Raw genomic sequence first — 24,498 nt, 5'->3', positions numbered from 1 at the left:
TTCTGATTTCTAGACATATTATGCAGTTTTGGTTCTCCTTGTACTTAGATGGTCTTGGCTTTGTTAAAAAGAGATCTTGACACAATGTCTTGGAAGGTACAGTCAGTTCTCCCTGTATGCAAATTCACTATCTTAGAATTTGCTTATCTGTGAAAGGCAGAATTGCCACTTACCTTTCATTATCTGTGACTCTGTTCTCATTATCCGCTAATACTGTGCTGGTGCACTCAGGTTGGGGGAGGGCTCAGTGCAGCTACAAGCAGGCAAGCAAGTGTGAGAGAGGTTGTGGCAGGAGAAGGAAAAAGACAGTTACCTTCTCATGAGCAAAAGGCAGAGCTGGTGCCATACAGGGTAGAGAGGAAGAGATGCCTATACAGAATATGGTGATGGGTTGCGGTAATTACTTCCAGCCAATTGTACTCATTTTTTTAGAAAGTTGTCTGGACTGGGTCAATTTTCCACACCACATGGGCATTGTTATTGGTCCATGGAGAATTGTTGGACACATTTGTGTCCATTTCCAGATGTGCCCCACCTTGGGCACCATCTTGGGGACCCCAACTGAAACTTCACAACGCTGGTGATGATCAAAGGCTGAAGGTGAGAGCTGTCTGGAGAGCTATCTGAAGGCTGCTCTGGGGCTGGTGCAAGCAAGAGACAGGTGGTGGAGGAGGAAGGGTGAAGCAACCCCTTCCCCACTGCTGAACTCTAAGCCTTGTTGTTGGGGCAACAACAACAAGTCAAGGGATAGCCAGTATGGAGGAGGAAGCATCAGGTGTTGGAGACGTTGGTGAGCCCTCACTATCACCCAGCCCCATAGACTTCAAAGTAAGATTCAGTTTCACAAACTTTATAGAGTGTATGATGAAAATGGTCCCCTGGAACCTAACCCCATTTTCCCCATATGTTACGTGAAAATCCCCTTTTTCCCTTCCAAGTTGTGATTTTATATATATATATATATCATGGACTAAAATGCAGGCCTAAAATTTCTCTTTCAGGCCACAAAAGGAGTCAAATCTTAAGCTCACTCATTTCTCATGTTGTTGGCCACCTCCAGTCTGAAAGACTCATTCTCTGGAGAGACACTGGAAATGTCTTTATTGTTTAAGTCAATCACTGAATATGCAAACACATTAAAGGAGGAGGACTTTGGCAGCAAAGTCTATTGTTAACTAAATCACAGCCATTAAGCCACCTCCAGACTCAAATCCAGTAGCAACAGGAAGTAAGCTACTCCCCCTCCCCCAGAGTCAAGCTTTGCTGATAACTGAGTTCTGGACCCTTCCACCTTTTCTTTACTTACTCCAAGTGTTACTGAGCATGCCCACAGCTCTGGGATACTTCCGGTCAGTTTGGATTGACTTCCAGGTCAAAGACAACTCTTAAGAGAGAACTCAGAGCACATGCTCTCTCTCTCTGATTGCTCTCCTGCGAGAGTGGTCCTACATGGGACTCTTCCTCCAACTCCCCCCCCCCGGACAGGTAAATATATCTGGCGTCTAAACTCCCTCCCCTCTTCCCTATCCCTCCCTTCTCCCCCATCTTTAGTCAGCAACTGGGTTTAGCAGATTAAGGAACCCCTAAAATACCCCCCTACACCCTATCCATTTCTGATTCCTTTTCAGATGCACCCAAATACATAGCACATGCATCCACCACGAGTTAGGTACACCAGACAAGTATATACTTATCGATTCTCCATGTGTATTATGTTACCTTTGTGTGTTTTTGCAATAAAAATATAATCCTTTGATTGAAAGTTACCTTCCTCCCAGTCTCCTCATTAAGCTAAACAAGGGATTTCTTTGCTCTACGCTGTCTTGTATCCAGCCTATGGTCCCAAAAGTTTCCAGAAGGCTAATATAAATAATTCCCCTAAACAAAACAGCCTTTTTGGTAACACATAGGCTCAATGATTCAGTATCCACTAATTCTGCATCCGCTAGGTTTTCCAGGAACCTAACCCTAGCGGATAATGAGAACTGACTGTATTTCTGATACAATTCATAGGAGACAAGTCGCCTTTCAATCCTACCCAACCCAGCCCAGATATTGTAAACATTGCCTATTGTTTGCAATGCAAATATTAAGAGTAAGTAATGATGTAAAAGAAAAGAAAGTGCTCCAAGATTCAGATATTGATTTTTTTTTTTTAAAAAAGGTCATCTCTGAATACAAAGAACCAAACTGTGAACATATAAAAACAGTTGCCAAAATCTCAATGTCTCTTTCAGAGCCAAATCAATGTGTTCTAGCATAGTGGCTCTCACACATTTAGCACTGGGACCCACTTTTTAGAATGCAAATCGGTCAGGACCCACCAGTAGTGATGTCATGACCAGAAGTAACATCACCAAGCAGGAAAATTTTTAACAATCCTAGGTTACAATCCTACCTATGCTTACCCAGGCGAAAGTCCTGTTGACTACCATTGTTAAAAGAATATATATAGTAGTTTGTTAAAAGTACAGATCTGTAACATTTACCCAAATGCAGTCACATCCCATGGTAGCATCAAGTCTAATATATTAAGAATAAAATATTGACATGAATGGGGACCCACCTGAAATTGGCTCAAGACCCACCTAGTAGGTTCCAACCCACAGTTTCAGAAACACTGTTCTAGAGACATCAATTACTTAAAAAAATTAAAAATTAAAAAAATAAAACACCACTCCCACCATCTTACGCAATTCTGGGCATTCATCTTTAGGCAGATTGCTTTTCACCGCAGCATGAACCTCTGAATTCATTTGAGCACATGGCTGTCTGGAAAGCCTCATCCCACAGTATATCTAAACTTAAAACTAAAGTAACCCTGTCCCCAAATGTATATCCTTTCTATATTGTTGGTGTTGTTAAGCACTGAATCTGCATAGATTATAATAACTTCAATTAGCCTAGTATGTCTTAGGAATTGACAGACAAGATGACCAATATTAAGACATAATTTGTCAATGGGAACAAGATCAAGGGTTTTACTCTATTCCTATACTTGTATTGTCAGAATCTATCAGTGAGATTATCTTTTTAGTACTAATGCTGCACTTTCTTATATTGATACTAGTGTCTTATACTAGCAGCATGCTTTTCTTACTAACAGACCATAACCCCTGTTAGTATGCCAACTTTTGTCTTAGCTAGCTTTAGGCTACAAGTTTCAGGGCCCAATCCTATCCAATTTTTCAGTGCCGGTGCAACTGTGCCAATGAGGCATGCACCGCATCTTGTGGTGGGAAGGCAGCCTCAGAGGGGAATATTTGTTCTCTTACCTTGGGGCTGCATTGCGGCTGCACCAGTGCTGGAAAATTGGATAGGATTGGGTCCTAAGGCTCCAATCCTACCCACACTTACCTGGGAGTAAGCCCCATTGACTATAATGGGAATTACTTCTGAGTAGACATGTATAGGATTGTGTTCTTAGCCTTTGAATATGATATAGTTGTTGTTTTTAATGTTTTAATGTAAACAGAGGAATTGTGAAGAAAAAAAAGCACAGAAGGAATTTTGAGCATGGAAGGAATTACTGTAAGTGTCGTAGCAACACCCATCCAGAAACAGTCTGAGTATATTCTTCTTTGATATCAGAACAAAAAGCCAGAAACATTGGCCCAGACCTCCAGTTGGGATTGGTTTTAGTTAAACTCAGCAGCTGGTCACTAATAGGGCAGTTCATAATCATCACTGTAATGTTAGGGGACGCAATTAGTACCTCAGCCATTTCCTGTGTGTCTCTTTGAAATGGCTTCTAATTTGGGGGGAGTGTGTTGGTAAGTTTCCATTAACTGGCAGGGTTGTGGGAAAATAGGGCATATTAATATGAAAATCAATGGCACCGGTATGCGATAAAATTTGCCAGCTGGTAATTGGAGCCCAGCTAATACCCCAGCCTGGACTTTAACCAGCCAATCAAACCTTGGACTGTCTAGTCAGGAAAAAAAGCTTACTGCAGTGAACCAGAGTTCAAAGTTTAGCAATTGACCCAGATGAGAAAAGTAAAGACAATGAAGAACCAAAAGAGCCCCTCCTTAATATACGTATAATTGTTGTACCTTAATCTGGTTCCCTGGGAAATCCCAGGTATGGTGAATAGATTCTGATTTTAAGGGACTTGTGAATCTATATACAGAAAAACGGAGCCCTATTTGTCTCAGAGCCCAATCCTGAGCTCTTCAGAGTCAGCGGTATGACCATATCGCTGGCACTGGATGTAACTAATGTCCCATAAGTGTGCCTGTGACATCCTGCGCGGAATCAATGCCAGCCCAGTACCAGCTGGACACCACCCAGAGCTAGGAAAGAGCTCCAGGCAGAGGTGAGGGCCTCCTTGAGGGTGGGGGTGGGTGGGGGGAGGAACCAGGGCAGAAGGGGGGCAGGAGCTCTGCTCTGCTGGATCCTGAACTCCGTGTTGGGTCAGAAAGCCCAACATGGACTCTATCAAGTCTTCAACAGCAAAATAGCCAGCGCTGGCTTGAGAAGCCCCATTGTGGGGCTTAGGGCTGTCCCCGGGGGAAGGGAATAAAAGTCCCCTTCCCCCCAAGAATACCTCTGGCATCTGCTGCAGGGTCACAGGATGCCGCAGTAGCCACTTTGGTGGTGGTGCTGCACCCAGCGGCAGCGTCGCCTTTAGGATTGAGCTGCCCATCAGCAGTTTTTTTTCCTTGAGCAATGATAGAATATACCCCCTTCCTTGTCCATCTAATTCATGAAAATTGGTCACATTGGGTGTTACTTTAAAAAAAAAATGAAATTGACTCATCCTACTTTACTTAGTTTGGACAAGAACAATTCACAATCTGAAAACTACTAAAGAAAAGTGTGTGTGGGGGGGAACTATCATCATGTAACAAAGACCTTGAAAGGTTAAGCACACACCCATCTAGTCTAGTATTCTGTTTACAGCACCACCCAGCCAAGCAGAATCAAAAAGAAGAGATTGAAGGTGATGGATTTTCCCTGTTGGTTGATCTCCAATACCTGGTATTGTGAGGTATACTGACCCTGTCCATGGAGATTGTCTTTAGCTGTTGTGCTAAACAACCATTAAAAGATCATTGAAGATTTAGAGCGCAATCCTAAACCCTTATGCCAGTGCTTTCCACTGCAGCTCCGAGGTAAGGGAACAAACATTCCCTGACTTTGAGGAGGCCTCCGTGAGTGACACCCAACTGCAGGATGCAGCACATGTCCCATTGGCACTGCTATGCCAGTGCTGGAAAGCACCGATGTAAGGGGTTAGGATTGCACCCTTAGATTCATCTTCCATGAATCTAAATGCTTTCAGAGCCATCAAAGCCAAGGAGCATCGTCACCTCTTGTAGTGGTGAATCCCACAAGATCTTGAACTCTTCCCGGTGTTAAAAGCACCATAGTAAAACCAAGGGCAAAAAGCTCTTTTGAGTCTCTTACAGGCAGCCCAAGTCAACTTAAATCCCCACATGGCAATGCAGCAGTACCGATACTGCATCCTATAGGGAATTTTTGGCTTCTGGAGGTCTCCTTGGGGGTAAAGAGACATTTGTCCCTTTGCCCCAGGGTAAGTCCCAGCAGCTGCAACAGGCTGCTGGTGCAAGTCTGCATTGATCTGTGCAGGTGGATTAGGCCCAGGAAAAAGTCACCTGGAGACTGGCTTACAAAAACACTCACAATTTATTGAAATCAACTCAAGTTCTATGGCTCTGGGTGGGTTCTGCTGATGTCTAACAAAGGTATATGCAAACATATCCATAGTTCCATCTTATTGGTTTACAATAGGGATCTGCACAGAGGGGCCCTCAAGCTAAATCTGATCCTTTCAGGTTATACCCGAGTCCCTTAATCGCTGAACCAGTGGTGAGAATATGAGGGTGGAAGCAACATATGAATGGGATTGGCCAGCAGGCTACTTGGAGGTACTGAGCCTTTGACCCATGCGCTTACCCCTCCCTTCACAAAGTGGAAGAGAAGGGAAGTTAGTTCTTGACTAAGACCTCGCTCTCACTGATCTGCTGGTATCTGGGCTGTATCGCTTCAAACCACAGATTAGGACTCACATGATTGAATATTCCTCTTTCCAAAATATTTTCTGCAAGAGGAAATTAGCATATCAAGGAGAAGAATTCTCATCCTCCAGATATGCTATTTTTCTAAGTACAAGCGCATGGGTTTGCCACCTTACTGAGAAGCCTGTCTAGATTAAGGACAAGAAAATTCACTACCCTTAGTATAGTTTTTCTTCTAGCCATCACTGCATGATGATGCACACTGTTCCTCTAGCACAGGGGTCTCCAAACCCCGGCCCAGGGGTCAGATTGCCCATGGCAATCTTCTATCTGGCCCGCAGCCAGCCTCTGATCCCTTGAGAGCATCTGGCCCAGTTGACCAACACAACCAGAGTTGTGCTTGTGGGGTGGTGGAATGAGGGTCCATTTAAATGTGTGCTTTATTTCTTGGGCTGTGCTTGTGCTTGGAGAAGTCCTGCATGTTTGAGCCCATTCATTTATTCATTCATCCAAGTTCCATCATCAAGTATTTATTTAAATTTTATATTTAATCTTTTTTCCTGCCCTCGACACTATGCCAGATATTTGATGCGGTCCTTCAGCCAAAAAGTTTAGAGACTCCTGCTCTAGCACATAATCTCAGACTTTTTAGGATTGCAAAATCCCAAAGAAAGTTTGCTCAATTTCATTTTAAAGATTGCAAGCAAAATGGGGGGAGAGGAGGAGTTAAGTGTTTTTTTTTTCCCCATGAGTTACTCCTAAACAGCTGGTACTTCCATGTCCTATCTGAGTTGCTTCAGACTCTCATTACTTTGCCACTGCAGGGACATTTACATCCTTTACTACCTTGTTAATTATGTAAATGGTCATGTGCTTGTCCAAAAGTAGGTAGTTGACCACCTTCCTTTTCTTTTCAGAACCCTGATGCTGGGAGGGGGTGGGTGGGAGGTAAAATATACTGGTGATTGAAAACAAAGAAAATAAAAACTCCAGGGATTAATTATTTGTAAAAACATCCATTTGCAATTTGACATGGAATTGAATTTGCCGTCATCTATTAATACACAGCATGGCTCCAAGATCAGCAGGTGCTGCTTGTCTGTCATCCCCTATGCACTCTTACAGTTTTCTTTCCCCCCTGGTCAAAAAAAAAAAAAAAGTATTGCAATTCTTCTGCTTGGATTTCTGGGAAGATGTTCCCAAAAGGTGGATGTGCATAAGCGACAGGATTTTAGAGTTTACCCATCTTGATGAATGAAGGAATGTTCATTCATGTGATTAATTCTTCTCGTGCAGGTACTTACTTTAGTGAAGCATTCCTGCAAGAAGATCCTGGGAACCCACACAGGAGAGATGATGATGATGATGATGATGATGATGATGATGATGATGATGATGATGTGTGATCGAATAACAAAACTGTAATGGTTGCTTGCAATTTTTCAAGACAAACTAAGGAAATCAAATCCAGGTACACACATTAAGGAAAATGGGTGTATAATAACGGTCTGAAGTACTAAGGCAAAATTACAGACTGTGCTCAAGCATGATATCTGTGCTATTTGTTTTTTAAACCTGCAATCCAAAAAAAGTGAAACGAACGAACCAAAGAACCTCCAAAGAAGTGGAACTGCTGGATCAGACCAAAGGTCTACCCTATTTCCAACAGTGGGACCGTCCAGGAACCCCCAAGTTCTCTACAAGCAGAGCACGAAGGCAGCAGCTCTCACTGTTGTCCTCCCCCCCAGCCACTGAAATCTGGAGATACTGCCTCTAAATATAGTATGTTCATTTTGAATGCACTGAAAGAAAGTGCAAGGCATCCGCCCGAAGAGGGCAGGGGCCTTTCTTTGGTTTTGTTTTAGAAGCCGAGATCCCTTTGATAGTCAAGGATCCCTTTCACGCTGTAGCCCTTTGGGACGCCAGAACCAGGAGAATGACAAGTTTCCTAACCGGGAGACGGAGCCCTCCCTGCCTTCTCTGTGTCAGGCATGATTAACACAGGCTGGGCTCGTGCATTAAGGACTCTCCCGTTTGATCAGAGGCGTGGAGGCAAATTAAAGCTCTCGTCGGAAATCTGGGTCCTCCCTCTTTTCAGGCGCCTCGCTCTCCGGTCTTCATCATCTTTTTTTGCCACCAAAGTCGCCCGGAATGGTCTCCTTAAGAACGTGAAAGAGAGCGCGAGTTTCGCGTGAATTGTGGCTGAGAACTCCTGGCTCAAAGAGATCTTGTCTCAGGGCTTTTTTTTCCCCCGAAGGGTGGTATTGATCCTGGTGGAGACTTCACGACTAATCAGTTAAAATGCTACAGGAGGAGAGTGCTTGGTCAAGCCCCCTTCTTTCTCTGCAAAAGAGAGAGAGAGAGAGAGAGAGAGAGGCAGCAGAAGGCACCTGCCTAGCCGTAGCGAGCGCTCCAGCCCTGGGAGCTGTCCGTGGTGCTGCAGAGGTTCCTTGGCTCTGCGCTAGACGCGAGGTGGGACTGCCTTCCCATTCCGCGCAAAGGTCCGCGGCGCACCCACGAAGAAGCTGGGCAATGCTTCACAGCCCGGCCCTCTCAGGCCACCACACCACGTGTTAAGTGATCCAGGGAAAGCGCCACCGCCTATTTCCGTGCCAAACCCACTCGCGAGCACGCGTGCGGGTTTATTCTGCGCGGTGAATATAGTTCTTCGGTGATTTTCAGAGTACGCACCCCTTACAGTGCACAGTCTGTGTACAATGACCAAGAAGTCTCTGTGGATTCATTGGAGCTTACTCCCGTATAGCTGTGCCATAGGCTTCTAGGTTTACAATGGGAGCCCGTGTGCGTCTACTCGGAAGTAAGCCCCATTAAAGTCACTAGGACTTGCTCCGAGAGAAATTTTAACTCTAGACACCTTCTCGTGGAAGGTGTGCCTTCCCGATTCCCCAGCATGTCGCTTAGGCCAATGAGAAGAGGTCTCGGTCCTATGTGGGCAAATAGATGACAGAAGAAAAGGCCAAATCTAACCATGAAACCACCGCCCACTGGATCACTCCACTCCTAATGTTTACCAATCAGTGCAGAGCACAACCACGGGAGATGACCACACCTGCTGGCACAAACCCAAGCCATTGAGTTCTCCCTCTCCCGAACAGGTTCTTGAGGGATTCTTGCTCTTCCCATACGCTTTGACCAAAGTTCCATCCCGCTTCTTCTTACCAACTCGAGTCTTTCCTCAGAACGGAAATAGCATAGGAAGTAGCACAGAAGCCACCGATTAGACGTCATAATGAACATCAGGCACTGCTGAGGAGCATCTAAGAAGCATCTAAGAGTCGCAGCTCAATCCTAAACACGTCTACTCAGACGTAAATGTCATTCAATGAGGACAGGATGGCCGCTCCAAGGAGGATTTAACTGACCCAAGCAGGCAGCACAAGAGGAGAAGACCTAGCAGAGCGCCCTCTGTAATTCTCCTGGGCCAACCTTGGCCCTTTCACGGGCTGGATGACTTCTCTTGTAGAACAGACTGGAGCTCCTCCTATTACTAATAGTAATGTCAATAATAAACAACGATGACATGGAACTGTTTAGCAAAAGGAAGACCTCCGTGATATCCTCCACACACAGGCTGTTTATGGACTCCAGAGCCATGCACACATGCCCTACAGCGAGATCCTTTGAATGCCCAACGCAGGCCACCAAAAGCCAGGGTGTCTCTTCCACCTTCTCGGGGAAGAAGGAGGATGGATTCCAACTACTGAGGAATTTATCAGAGGGATGCGAAAGGGAAAGGAAGTAGTATTTAACTAGAGGGCTGGGGGGAGGGGCTGTGATCAAGGGAAGAGTAGAGGACAACGCTCGGTTGCAACAGAATCAACCGTCTTGCCCCCCCCCCCCCGGCCATTGCAAATATAGAGATGCTTAACCAGGGGATGCAGGAAGAAGCGATTTAGATGTGCATCCTGAGAGAGTGAGACGGAAGTCTACCACTTTTGGGCTCCGACATTGTATTTGGGGGCAGCATCTGTTAAGCCTCCTTTGCACGTCTGTTGATAATAATTCTATTCGGAGACAGCCTGTTGACCAAGAAAACGAGAAGGAGAAGGAAAGAACAAGACCGAAAGAACAACTTGTAGAATTTGGGTTCGGTTTGGGTTGGGTCTGGTCCTGCTTGAGTGCCTTTAATGAGCGCTCCTCTGTAGCTTTGTCAACCCAGCCCTTTCTTCGAAGGAAAGCCTCTTTTAATGAGCTCGAGAAGCAAGCAAACGCATCTAACGAAGTGGATTTGTTTAGCTCGTTCATAATTTAAGTGAGAAGCCATCCGAATTGTTTAGCAGCAAAGTGAAGAGTTCAGATTTCACTGCAGGCACGAATGAGCTCTAGAGGAGGAGATGCTGGTTGACAAAAAAACAACAACAACAAAATAACCCCCCCCCCCCAAAAAAAAAAAAAACAACCGTCCTGTAGAGTTAAAAAGTATTTTTTTAAGGTGAGGTTGAGAAACCTCTCACTATTTTCACTCTTCCCCTGTTCAAACACCCAGTTCCAAAATTGCATCTGAATTCAGCTGTTCGATTTGGGGGGGGGGGGGATCTGAATCCAAAAACTAGACGTGAGAAGGTGTTACTGAAATGCAGGTTCATGAATTTTTGTTTCCCCCAAAATTCCTCAGCAGTTTCCAGCTCCAAACATTTGCTAGTGACTTTGACCACAGCAAAGTCTTGAATAAGAGATATTCGTCTCTCTTGCCGAATAAGAAACTTGACGAAGTAAGAGATATTCGTCTCTCTTATTTTATCTATCGATTAAAACATATACAATAAAACGCTCGCAGCCGGTCCCTCGGATACCTGCAGGATAAAGCAGGGCTGCGTTGGTTTTTAAACCTTCCTTCCTCCTGATTTGAACCGGCTGTGGAAACTAAAAGGAAGATCCAGCTTCGTTGTCGATTTTACAAAGAGGGCCCATCCAAATCATTTGGCTTCGCTTGCCAAGTGCGTCTAGTTTTGGGTTGGTTTGGTTCAATACAGAACTTCAGAATAAGTTTCATTCACAGCATTGGGGTCTCCTCGTTGTTCTGAGGAGGTCCCGTTTTCCTTCCACGACTTTCCATTGAAGGTATTTAAAACCAGGAGGATTTTTTTTTTTTAATAAGAAGCTAACAAAAAACTCTGGGTCTGATCCACCCCAAACCGAAAGTATTTTAAGGCCTGCTCATTTCAACAGGAGGCGTAAACAGATGCTGAAAACTCTCCCATGAAAATCCACGGGAAAACGCTTCTCTGGGTCTGGTTGGTTGGTTGGTTGGTTGGCAGGCAATCTTCAGTGGGTCTAGATCCTGTCTTTTCCAGAGGCGGTTCGTCCATTTCTCTGGTCCCTTTCCTGGGCCACTGGTGGATCTCAGACCCACCCAGGGGCTCCTTTCCCCGGGGGAGGGGGGGAAGTTCGAGGAATGCTGGAGACCAAGAGCAATAGAAACGATCAGCAGCTTGAACTGGAGGAGAAGGTTGGGTGGGTCGGTTTGGAATCATTTGTTATTATTTATTTCCAAGCCCTAATTAGCGGGGAACGGGGCAGGAGGGGGGGGGGGAGTGGAATGGGGAGAAGCCAGGGCTGCTGTGTGTATAATTTCGTCGCCCACAGCTCCGAGGAGGCGTAATTGTCAGGGTCCGCTGTGACAAGAGCCGAAAATGAGGGGGGCGTTTCCGGAGCCTTTTGTCACAAGGCGGCCAAGGTCAAGATGGTTTTTAACGCGAATTTATTAGCAGAAAAGTGGGAGGGGGGAGGGAGAGAGAGAAAGAGAGAATCAGCAAAGCATCCCCTAATTAGCAAAGCCCAAATAAAATGTGCCCCCAGGCTCTTCCAGCAATCCAGCCCCCCCCCCCCTGCCGAGGCCCCTTCCCCGCTCTTCCTTCCTTTGGAGAATAAACCCACACAAGCGAAGAGAGCGAGCCGCAAACCTCGGAGGAGGTGATACTATTGGATTGGCCTGATGAATGTTTTATAGGTAATTGCTGTATATCTTTCTAATTTGAAAGAGAAGGGGAAAGACGGGGGGGAGGCGCGGGGAGGACGAGAAAGAAGGCATTCATCCTTTCAGTGAGGGGGGGGGCGGTGTTGATGACTGGGTAGGTTGATCCGGATTGACAGAGGTGGGAGAGCAGCAGCAGCCCCCCAGTCGAGGCCAAAACGGGCGAAGGAGAGGATGGGGAAGGAGAGAGAGAAAAAGTCTTTTCTCTCGCAGGGTTTTCAATCTGTTCCCTCCCGCCCCGTCGAAAAACGAGGCTCCCTTTCTCTTCTTCCCCCCCCCACACCTGGGCCCCTACTCCCCCAAGCCCCCACCTTGTCGGACGTCCACGATCCAGAGATCTCCAGCCCGCCAAAAAAAAAAAGGGAAAGTGCACCCTGCTTTCAAGAAGGGATGAATTAGAACCCAGAAATGTCTGTCATTATTATCAGATGCTTTATGGCCATTATTAACAGCACAGTGCAGTCATTCTAATATTACTGTGATTATTAACAGTGTAGTCAATCTAATCATCATCCACTCAAAGAAAAGCAGGTCCTTCGGGGGAGCAAATGGGGGGGGGAGATCAAAGATTTCTCGGGCTCTTCCTCCCCCACCCTGGCTGTGGATCGGATGGGATTTTGTTCTCTCCCGCCCGGGTTCTTGTTCCTAATTGACACCCTCCAGCGTCCCCCGCTTCCTGTCTGTCCTCCACGTTTTCCTCCATGCCCCCCCCCCAACACTTCTGCGGCCTCTGAACAGCTGCCAGGCTGGCTTACCACATTCTGGTTTCCCAGGCATGGGGCCACCCTTAGGAAACCACGCAAGCCCCCCTCCCCATTTTACAAATGCAACAACAGGGACCCCCCCCCCCCAAAAAAAGGAGGAGAAATTCAAAAGCAAAAAAAGGCAGCAGAGAGCAAAGTTCATTACCAAAGCAAAACGAATAACACCCCTTTTAAAAAATCCTTTTTGGTCAGGAGTATTTCCATGGTATATTTTAAAGAAAGGTATCCCCCCCCCAAAAGAAAGTCAAACCCTTTCCCCTAATTTTTCCCCTATAGTGTTTCCAATCATTACACCCCATATCAACTGAAAATCAAAATTAAAATTAAATGAACGGGATCCATTTCTAAACAGATTTTTTTCCGTTTAGGAACTAAGCCTTAAGAATGCTCTTTAGCCCACCCCCCCCCCCACACACACACACACACCCCACCGAGAATATTTCAATTTCACGGAATCAAATCCCCCCCACCCTGTTAACCCAGGAAAAGTAGCTTGCATGGATTTGCACGTTTGTTTAAAAAAAGATAAAGTTTATTTTTTTGCCCTTCATTTTGCCATTTTCTGTCATCAAAAAATCTATATAATCTTTTTTTTTTTGTCATCTAAGCATTTATTTTACTGAATCAAAAAAAATGAAAAAGGAGAGAGGAGAGGGGAAGAAATCTTTTTGTTTGTTTGTTTCTTTGTTGTTGTTGTTTTTAACTAAGGTATATAAGTGACTTGTTTTTGAACAACATATAATAAATATGATATATCACTTCGCACACCAGCCTGTTCAAAATGTACATTATATATATATATATATTTATACTTTTTATATTTATATATTTTATATTTCTAGAATACGGAGCATGCCACTTTTCTGTAAGAAAAAAGGTCATGAGAATTCAGTGCAAACTTCTCCGTTCCCCCACCAGACCCCCCCCCCACCTCCTGGTCTTCTGAGATCTGTATTGGGGGGAGGGGACCCTCTCTCTCTCTCTCTCTCTCTCTCTCTCTCTCTCTCTCTCTCTCTCTCTCTCTCTCGCCTTTGTGTCACTCCAGGGTCTTGCTGGGTCTTAGTCCTTTTCTCTCTCTCTCTCCCAGAGTCACTTTTGGGGCCCCCGACCCCTTCGCCTAGGAAAGGGCTGTCCGGGCTGGATGTGCCGTTTCACTTACTGTTCCAGAGTCCCTGCGCTCTGAGCAGCAGACCGCCTCCATGGGCACCTCGGAGAACCTCTTGCTTGCCCGCCCCCCTCACTTGCCCGGGCTCCTTCCTTTGCTGCTCGGTGTTTTTCCGAAGAGGGAGGGAGGAGAGCGGGGGGGGCCTGTTGGCCGGCCCAGGGGAGCAGAGGGAGAGGGGCGCCTTTCACCGCGGATGGGGGGTCCCCGGGATGGGGTTGGACAAGGGGTTGAGGGCCGGCTGCCCCCCGGGTCCGAGGCCGTGGATCAGCACCCTGGGGACCAGAGGTCGCTGGAGCTGGGGGTGAGGCGCCGGCGGAGTCCGGTACATGCTACTGTACATGGCCGCGGCCGCCGCGGCCGCCGTGGTGCTGTCCATGCTGCCCAGCAGGCTCGGGTGGTAGAAATAGGGCGACGGGAACATCCTCTGCAGAGCCGAGTAATTCCCGCTTCGGCCAGCAGCTCCAGCCCCACGGCCGTCTGCCGCTTCCACTTGGTCCTGCAAGAGATGGAGAGGACACGCCGCTAGGCTGGGCCCAAACGGGGGGCTCAGAAGAAGACACCCCCCTCCGAAAGCCCTTCCCGTCTCCTGGGAGCAGAATCAAAGGGCTGCATCCCGCAGGCACTTTCCCCCATTTTTTTAAAAAAAACAAATCCTTCCCTAAGGGCTACAGCGACGCTGAAAGGAGGGCTCAAGACACGTGTACTGGACAGGTAAGGGCTCTGCAGGACCGCTCAAAAAACAGCATATGACGAAAGGACAGGCTCCACGGTCCCTACTCTAAGGCAGAGCCTTTTAGACAGACATATGTGTATACATCCCTTCCTTCCTTCCTTCCTTCCGAACTCACTCTATCTCCTAAGCTACAAACATACGTATGTATGGAAGGAACGAAGGGTGTATATACATACATACAACGAACGTATGTATATACTTCCTTCCTGCCTTACATACATACTATGTATGTATGTATGTATGTATGTATGTCCTTCCATCCTTCCTTCCTTCCCCCACCATATCTCCTACGCAGAGAGGAAAATGACAACCATTGGAAAAATAACCAAATCTTCTACAGATGCAATCTTCACCTGTGTACACAACTAAAATATACACAACGAAAATATCTCCCGTGGCTTCACAAGCAGAGCTCTGTTTCGTCAGACATTTTTTCAATCTCGCTTCTCTTTCATTCCCCAGCCGGTAGCAAACCGCTGTTTGGAAATCTTAATTCTCAGTCTTACTGAAGAACGACTTGAAATAGACCTGGTCGTATCTCCCTATAAACTTTCTTATGGGAAGTGTGTGTGTGGGGGGGGGGGGGGAGTGCCTCTTCTCCTTAAAATCCTACACAAAGTTCCCATCCTTTGCTGGTGACTGAAAATCAAAGCTGCGGAATTTCTGGATAAATAGCTCTTCACCACCACCACCACATCCCAGTTTAAAAAAAACTTTGCGTGGGACTGGAGAGGGCAGGCTGGGGGTTTGTTTTGTCCACTGACTGCACGATTCTACCTTTTTGAAAAAGAATTTTAAATCTTGAAAAAAACATTAACATTCCCAATGCTCAACTGAGGGAGGGGGATTTCTGCTCCTGCGGGAAAACAGAGAGGCAACTGGGTCGAACAACAGCCACAGATTATTCTCCCCGCACAGACAGAAACGCATTCAGAGATCTGAGTAGCGTACGTCTGTATGTTGTAATGATTCTAGAATGCTGTAGAGTGGTATATGTGGCTCTCCATTCTAGATCTTCATTCTTTGGAAAAGCCTCCGTACGCGGGGCAAGCTGGTGGACCCCCACACACGCGCACTCCAGCAATTGCAGCCAAATTAGTAAACATGGCGCTGCTGTTTAGATTGGCGACGAATGACACTAATGTTTTCCGACAGAATTAGGGTGGCTGCAACCGTATGTAATGAGACAGAAAATTATGGCAGAGACGACCACTGGACGCGGTTTTCCAAGCCAGGCAGCGTCTCTCGGCGAGAAAGTGGGCATCCCTCTCCGCTCCCGCAACGCCCTTGCGGGTCTCTGGTTGTGCTCGTGTTTCCTCTCCTGGTTTCAGTCCCAATTCGCTCCTGATCCCCTTCCCCTCGACTGGGGGGCTGCCGCAAGCCCAGGCGCAAGGCGCCCCAGCCAAGGCGACCCTTCCTCGGTTCGAGGGGCGCACCGAGGACAGAATGAAAAGGGGGGCAGGAACGATTGGCGGAAGCACACCAGGGGCGGCAGGGACCTCAGGCCCCGGAATCGCAGCGGCAAGGAACCTCCCGAGCAACCGTGGGCGACCCCTCCACTGTGCCTCGCCTGTCTTCTCAGAGCCCAATCCTCTGCCCGTCCACTCAGAAGTAACTCCCATTATGATCAGTGGAGTTTACTCCCAGGAAAGAGTGGTTAGGATTGCAGCCTTAAAGCCCCATCCTACGCCTGTCTACTCATAAGTAAGCTCCATCAGAGTCAATGGGGCTTACTCCCAGGAAAGTGTAGATAGGATTGGGCTATTAATCAGTCCCCTTTCGCTTTCCTAGTCAGATACTCTGCATTGTTGGATAGTGTGACTCTCTCCGGCCTTTGCAGTCCTGAGCCCCTTGTGGGGGAGCGGGAGGGGAAGGGCAGTATACTGAGGGTCCATCTCTATCTGTCATGCGCTAGTCCTGGAGGGGGGGGGAGTCCCAGCAGTTTAGGAAACGAGAGGGACCGTCTGGTGTATTTTGGGCCCGTAGGGAGAGTAAATAAATTCTTAATTGGGGGGTGGGGGAGCAGCGACAACCCAGATCTCTCTCGACTGCAAATGCAATGTCTGGAAAGGACTGTGGCTTCGCTTTGGAGCCAGAGGGCTCAAGATCGCAGGCTTTCTTGGGCTTTCCAAAGCAGGCGGCTTAAAGACTGCGACCTTAGGCTCACTTAATTGGAAGGAAACCCCACTGAACACAGTGGAACTGACTCCCGAGTAAACGTGCGCAGGATTCGGCTACCTCGAAGTTGCCTGAAAATGAGTCTCACTCCTGGGGTCACCCTTGAGAAGTTGGAGCTGAGAGTTTGTGGCCGGGTCCTTCCTTCCCCAATATATGGTTTAATTCAGACATATTGACGGACAGTCACTCTTGCTGGGGGCTGGAGAGGAGGTCAAGGAGACACCTAGACACACCATCGCTCCCCCCTCCGTGCCCTGCCCGCCTCCCCTACCTCCGATTTTGGTACCAGGTTTTGACCTGGGTGTCGGTCAGGTTGAGGGCGGCGGCCAGGTCCATGCGGTCCTGCACGCTGAGATACTTCTGCCGCTCGAAGCTCCTCTCCAGCTGGTTGAGCTGATGGTCGGAGAAAGCCGTCCGCGCCTTCCGAGGCTTCTTCGCCCGCACCGGGGGGCTCTCCCGGCTACTTGTAATCTCGCGATCGCCTTCTTCTTTCGTCCCTAAGAGCAGACCCAAAACTCCAGCTTAGTGCTGCGGAGAGGAAAAGCGCGGAGACAGGAGACTGGGGCAACTCAGACCAGCCGTATCGCCAAGTCTGGGGGCATCAAAAAATAGGGGTGGAGGTTCCTTGGGGTGACAGACTTGCTCTGCAGTACTGGGTAGGAACTGGCTGGGTTTTACTGTGTGTGTGTGCAATTTCCACAGCCGCTCAGCTGAGTTAGGGAAACTGGGCCCCAGCAGGTGGTGAACTGAACCCACACACACCATCTTGATGTGGGGACCAGAAGTGAGCTCTGATCTCCCAAGAGTGGCCATTTCTCTGATCACAGCCCGTCTTTCTGGGGGCAGCGAGTTCCCCCTGCTTCCCTCCCTCTGCAAATCCATTTTTTGTCCCTCTCGAAGCGCCCTTGGGAGGCTATTTCTAGAAAGGATGATGCATTCAGGCTTTCCCAGGATGGTGGCACCCAAGTACCAAGTTGGACTGGCTAACCGAGCCGCAGAGAACCGTGCGGATTCATTTGGTCCCCTTTGAGTAGGGTCAGGGTTGTGGCGGGTGGGGGGATTTTTTGCGTATATATATTTAGAATTTTTTTTTTTTTTGAGTGATGGTGAAATGCTAGGAAATCGATACGTAAATCCATCTGTGTTTGTAGGAGGGTGTCTCCCCCCCCCCCTGTCTCTGCGCTCCTTGATCTTCCCTGCAGGAAGAACAATAATCTCTCTAATTGACCCACTGGGGAGGACGGTGCACCAACCGACCGGCCAACCAACACACACACACACACACAAAATCGCTAGACGAAGCTGTCCATCTGTTTTTCGGACCCTCTTATGCTAATACTCCCAGGGCCGCATGAATGGCGTGCGGGGGATCGCCCTTCTCTCAGCCACGGCCCAGTATCTCAAGGCTGTGCAAATTAGCCCAGTGCACCTCCAGCGCCTCCCCAGATAAAGATGGGATTCACTCCGAGCCGGGGACTTGGCAACACCGGTTCCTGGAGCACGATATTTTGAATGTGAGGAAAGGCACCTGCAGGGCCCTCTCCTTGCCACCCCGAAAATGGTAGAAGCAGGAACTGTGAGTGATGAGAATGGGAAAGAACTGGGATTTTTTTTTTTTTTTTTTTTTTTTTTGGTCCCTACGAAATTAAAAAAGTTCCAATCTAATCCACCAGGAATTTTTTTTTGCCAAAAAACCAGCCAAACTGATTTCTTCTAGATCTTGTCCAACGTTGGCTAAGCCACCCCAAGGAGAGGTGCCTTTTCAAAGGGGCTTTTGAAAGCATTCTCCATGCGTTCTGGTTGCGATTGGCAGTTCTTGGAGCAAAACTTTCCAAGAAATTGTCCTAGATCGCCATCTGATTTTTTTTTTTTTTAAGAAGATGTACGACCTTTCCGTGGGGGGGGGGGGGAATCTCGAGATTTCGATTCATAATCACCAATATTTAATTAAATGCCATTAAATGCATCCAGATTAAATGCAAGAAGAGGAACTGAGAGGCGACGATTTGTTTTGTGCGTTTGCAAAGCATGGAAGGTGCTTTGCAGCCTGGGACGGAGCAGGAATGTCTGCGATGGGTTTCAGTGCCTCATCCCCTTGCCCACCCAGTGGTACTCAAACCCCCCGCCCGCCCGCCCGCCTGGTGTTGGACACGGCAGGGAGGGGAGGCTGTCCGGCTGTCCACGACCAGAGCCATCGAACAATGGGGAGGGAGGCCTGCCAGCCGACCGGCCGGCCACTCACCGTGACATTTCAGCTCGCCCTGGGAGTCGTCGCGCTTGTCCAGCTTGGTCTTGCCGTCGTCCTGCTCCAGCTTGGGCCTGAAGCTGTCGCTGGCCACGTTGCCCTCCGCCTTGGGGGTGTGATGCGGGGACGAGACGCTGGTGCTGTAGGGCGCGCAGGCCGCCAGGGGTTTGCTGTCTCCCAGAATGTCTTTGATGAGGAAGGAGGAGGTGGAAGTCCTGGGGGCCGAGCTGCCCGAGCCCAGCTGGGGCTGGGGCTGCGGCTGGGGGGAAGCCTGCAAACTTTGGGGCTGCTGCTGCTGTGGCTGGCTGGGGTGCAGGTGGTGGTGCTGGGGAGCGAGCCCGTCTGGGGCCAGGTGCTGCTGCTCGGGCTGCTCCGCGGTGACCGAGATGGGCGAGGAGGGCGCCGTCCCCACCGTGTCGATTTCCGAGCAGGGCGACGGGGTGGCCTGGCTGCGGAAATCCGCCGCCGCCCTGGCCTCTCCGTGGGCAGCCCGAAAGTCCCCGTTCATCATGCCCGGGCTGCCAGACCTGGAGCTGGACAAAATCGTGTCGATCCCAAAACTGGAGCCGCTCGATCCTTCCATGCTGGCCGCTCAGAGAAGCTCCTTCATCCCCCGGTTCCCTCCACTCGCGGGCTCGGGGCGCGGATAGGGGGGCGCGGCGGCGGGAGGACGGGGGTGGGCGAGCGCGCGTGGGAAGCGGGGATAAGAGCAGGGATCGCGCGGGTCCGGAGCAGGAGCCGCCACCGAACCAGATCCAGAGGGGACGGGCTCGGAAGCCAGAGGCAGGGAAGGGGGAAGGTTTGCTTCGCACGTCTAAACGGGGAGGGAAGGGGGCGAGGAGGGAGCCATGGCGGGGGACGAGGCGCGCCAGGAACAAAAGCGAGGGCGAGAGGGTCGGACGGACACCAGACGGAGGAGGAGGGAAGGGAGCTGGGGCAGAAGACCGGCGCTGGGGCTTCTCCCACCGCTCCGCCGTGCGCCAGGAGCTGCCCCAGGAGCTGGCCCCTCTCCTTGCACACGTGCTGCTGCTCTTATTGTTCAGGGGCAGCGATCGGAGGGTGGCCACCTCTGCCCGGGCAGGCTAGACGGCATCGCCCGCCGCTGCTCCTGCTGCCGCCGCTGCTGGGCGTGGAAGGCGCCAGGTGCAGAAGGAAGGGCGCTGGCGGACGAGGGTGCGGATCCTGCGCTGGCCCGGGCCAGGCGGAGGTCGCCCGCTGGCCCACCGTCCTTCTGGTTCCCCCTCGCCGGCTGGCTGGCTGGCTGGCTCTCGCCCGCTCTCTCGCCTGCGCCCAGGAGTTATTGAACTTTCTTGGAAAGTTGAGGCGTGGTGCAGGAGGAGGAGGAGGAAGAGGAGGAGGAGACGCCGAGCCGCGACCACTGCCTGCCTCTCCCCCCCGCCAGCCAGCAACTCTCGGGTGCTGCCGCTCCGCCCGTGACGTCACAGCCATTGCCAGCCTCCCTCCTTCAGTTTCTTCTCAACCCTCTTTCGGGTTTGGGCTGGGTGGCAGCTCTCCCCCCCCCTCCTTTTTTTTCTTTGGCCAGCCAGAGAGGAAAAGCCCCCCATTGGCGGCCACAATAGCCGAACCTGATGCTCAGCAGCCGGCAGCCAATAAGAGGGGAGGGAGGCTGGGGACGCTGCGGGGAGGGAGGCAGGCAGGCAGAGACCAGGACCCGTTTCAGAGCTGGGACTGTTCTTTTCCCAGAACGGCCAGGATTTCTCCCTCCCTTCCCCCCCCCCCCCGCTCCATCCCCGAATCTCAATGGCTCCGCAGCAGCACCGTGGCAATCCGAATCACTAACGGGAGCAGGACTGTGTGTTTTCTTAAAGCAATTCAGAAGCACTGCGCGAGGTGCGAGAGAACCGTGGCAGCTCTTTTCGTGCCAGCTGCTGGGACCCGGTGGGGTGAGAGCTCACGTGGCCCAGATACTGAAATCTAGAGAATGCATCACAACAGCCAAACAAGTTATTCGCACAGGGAATCCATCCATTCAAGGTGGTGGTGGTGGTGTGTGTGTGTGTGTGTGAGTGTGTGTGTGTGATACACAGCTTTCCAGGGATTATGGAGCGCTCCCTTCCTCTTCCCCAGCTGCAGGATTTTCTTTGTCTCTAGGAGACAGGTGAGGAGGTCTCAACACATTCCCGGAGAGCACAGGACCCGATCCCGACCTGATTGACTGCCAGGGAAGCTGGGGGTGGCTCGGGGAGGTGAAGTGGGGGGTCGGGGTGGCGGACAGCTGGGCTTTCCCAGAGGCAGAGCAATGGAAAAGGAGCCACCCTTGGAACACAGAAAGAAGGACACCGAAACGAGGCAGGGAGGTCAGTGGAGCGCCTGCAGGACTCTGGAGCTGGGTAGGAATAGGAACCAACTGGTGCAGCGGGGGGGAGAGAGCACAAGCGGAGGGGTGTGAAGGTGCGCTCCCCCTTTACTTGGGTTGGTTGGCCTCCTCTCTCTCTCTCTCTCTCTCTCTCTCTCTCTCTCTCTCTCTGGGGGGGGGGGGGTCCATCCCTTTCCTCTCTCCTCCTTCTGCTCTGTTTTTTTCCCCTTGTTCTAAGCATCCCTCTTCTGGAACCAGAACAGTGACGGCCGATCCGCCTGGGACTCCGTGGGGGGGGGGGGGGGAGGGAGCTGAAATTATTCCACCGGCTCTTCGGAGGGTATCAACTTGCGTTAATTTCTCCAGGACGACACGACGACTCCAACCTGTCTCTTGTTGAATGTCAGAGTAAATGGGAAGTGCCAGTGACAAGACGACGTATTACTCCTGATTAAGTACCGTGTCAACATCATTAGCAGGGTAATTATAAGGTGCTAATGAATGATTCAAAGTTCGGCGAGTTGTATTTTACTCCGAATTGCCTTTTTCTTTAAGGATCCAGTGAATCGAAGGTAAACTGGTTAATGTGGAAGAAAAGACTCTCTCTCTCTCTCTCTCTCTCTCTCTCTCTCTCTCTCTCTCTCACCTAAATGAGAATCCGGTTTCCTGGGCCATTCCCGTCTTTTCTGGGAAGGAAGGAAGCGAGAGATGGATGCGCGTGTCCTTTGAAAAATTGAGATCAAGGTAATTTACGGGGGAGGGAGCTGGTAGGATGAGGAGACGCGGGGGGCGCACCGTGAAGCTCCCCGGCTCTGCTTCTGCAGATGGGTCGGCCTACGAACCGAAGGCAAGAGGAGATGAGCCACCTCTAGGGATCGACAGGGGCGATCAGGAGGTTACAAGGGACGCCTTCTCGTTTCAAACACAGCCTTACAGTCCATTACAAAAGGAAAACCCATAATCAGTCAGTCCCGGACAAATACCTGAGGCAGGTCTCCTGTGGGTCGGGACAGGTGCCTGCGGAGGGTCTGCTTGCCTCCTGCTGCCAAGGCAAGAAGGCTCGGGATTATTTTTCACAGCTAAATCAGGGCTCCCTCTGTCTTGTCCGGGTGCCCCCATTGGTTCAAGCCGCCCCCTCCTTGCAAACCCCCCCCCCCCACGACGGTCTCCTATCACAGGTCACAAGCTAGGAGTCACTTGTTACTGATGGACTCTTGAGGGGGGCAGAAGGCAACTGGAAGGACGGCATTGCGCTCCCTTCGGTGATATTTTCAACAACCAAGGAAAATCCCTACGTAAAAAACGAGGGTGATGAGTATTAAAATGCGCCAAAAGATGGAGGCGAAGGGAGATTTGTGATAATACTGCAGGTCTCCCCCCCCCCCCCAGTCATTTCAGTCGCTGAAAGGAATGCCTCCCACTAGATCACAGCCAAGGCCTTGCTGGTGCCCAGTGGAGACGCGTTCCCCTCCAAATCTATGTCCAGCATCTCCAAGAGAAGCATAATTTGCGATCCACTGAAACATCAACGCAGCCACTCAGCCTCCATTCTCCCCAGTAAGCCTCGGGGCTCTCAATGGAACTTTCTCCCCGAATATATGTGTTGGGATGATACATAATCTCCGGGAGTAAGTCCCCTCGAAATCAACAGACGAGGCTTCCGGCGGCTTCAGGATCGAGGCCTGAAAGTTGGCGGGTGGGTTGCTTCCGGGACGGCAGGCTTTCCCACTAGACCCCGAGAGTGCTTCAGCCTCCCTTCTCAATGATTTCATTTCCATCCTTTCCTCAGTACTCCCATTCCGATTGTTGGGGTCTCTTGGAGAAGTTTGGGGACCAGTTGGCAGGTGGTCTGTAGCTAGAAATGATATTGACTAACCACGTTTGTTTCATTTGTTCGGCTAAGATGGAAGCGATTGGAAAATCAGAGGACGCGGAAAGTCTGATCAAGGAAGGAGAGGGTTTGTACGCCACAAACCTGCACCCTCCGAGTCCTCCCTTCATAGCAACCCCCATTCCGACGGCGCCTGGAGGAGAACGAGGTTTCCAGCCTCATATATATTAATGCCACTGCAAAAGGGGACCTCGTCGTTCCAAACGCCCTAGATGGGATCGCTGGCGGTGTAGCCATTTCTCCCAGGAGAATGAAATCCAAGAGTTTGGGTGAGGTTCTCGTCTCCTCGATCGCACCTCCAGGTAAACTCAGAAATAGCCTCTGGGAGCCCGAGTTTCTCAACGACGAGATCCCCGTTTCCTTGCCACCTCTGCTGTTGAGATTTTAGGGGAAACCTTCCTGACCGTCGCAGGGGCTGGTCCTAAACTGTGTAATGAATGGGGGGGGGGGAAGAATGAAGGGACTGGGGCGAAAGAGGAGATTAGTTGGGGGGGAGAAAGTTGGGGGGGCTTTCGGAACTGCTGCCCAAAATCTGCCTTGCATCGACAGTTTAAAGGCAGGGGGTGTGAGCGGGCATCTGATTTCCCTGCAGTTCGACCTCTGACCAAACAAACCGAGGGGGAAAAGCAAAGCCACTTAATTTCTAGATGGTTGGAGTGCGATTTCATCCAGACACCGGTTCCTAGTGCCTCTTCTCCTCCTGCTCATTTGGGGCAAAGTAGGCGCCTTGGGTTGTCTGTTGGCTAATTTCTATAAACCCTTTCAGCCCCCCCCCCCCCCGATTCTCCGTAGGAAAGTTTCTTGGCCTCATGGACAGCAACTGCTGCTCAGAAGCAACGGGAGTTTGCGATCCCATCGAGATTCGACACCCCTTTTCTCTCTCCTCTTCCTCATTGCGGTGGCCGGGGAGTTAGAGGAGCACGGGTAAAATTTGGAAAAGACCGCAGGTCTTTGCGTTCACACGTGTGCCATTGAAAGCACCCGCGACTGGCATTTCCTTGAGGAGCCAATGCTGATTTTTTTTTTTCTCCAAGCCTCCTGTTTCAAACAGTCTGGCCGCTTCCATTTTCATTCTAGTAAATTGTCCTACAGGAGGGAAGGGGATCCTGCGAAACCCACGGTGGGTCTTGAGCTGGAAGGATACATTGGATCTTGAGTTGGAGGAGGGCTAGATGACCAACAGGTGCAGCCCCTCTTCCCACGACAAAGTCCTCCAGTTTCCAACT

At 49.9% G+C, this 24,498-nt stretch overlaps 1 protein-coding gene across 1 annotated transcript; it reads right to left on the bottom strand.

Annotated features, from left to right (window-relative positions):
- Positions 1–14,092: 14,092 nt before the first annotated feature.
- Positions 14,093–19,647, bottom strand: BARHL2 (BarH like homeobox 2). Its single transcript, XM_066626230.1, is given in 4 exon segments — positions 14,093–14,355; positions 14,358–14,404; positions 17,091–17,316; positions 19,062–19,647. Coding segments are annotated over 4 exon segments (1,122 nt in total).
- Positions 19,648–24,498: the final 4,851 nt, after the last annotated feature.

This window comes from Tiliqua scincoides, chromosome 4 (genome assembly GCF_035046505.1).
Source record: "Tiliqua scincoides isolate rTilSci1 chromosome 4, rTilSci1.hap2, whole genome shotgun sequence".
Lineage (NCBI taxonomy): Eukaryota > Metazoa > Chordata > Lepidosauria > Squamata > Scincidae > Tiliqua > Tiliqua scincoides.
Note: the sequence above shows the minus strand (reverse complement) of the source record. Positions and strands in the feature narration are given on the sequence as shown.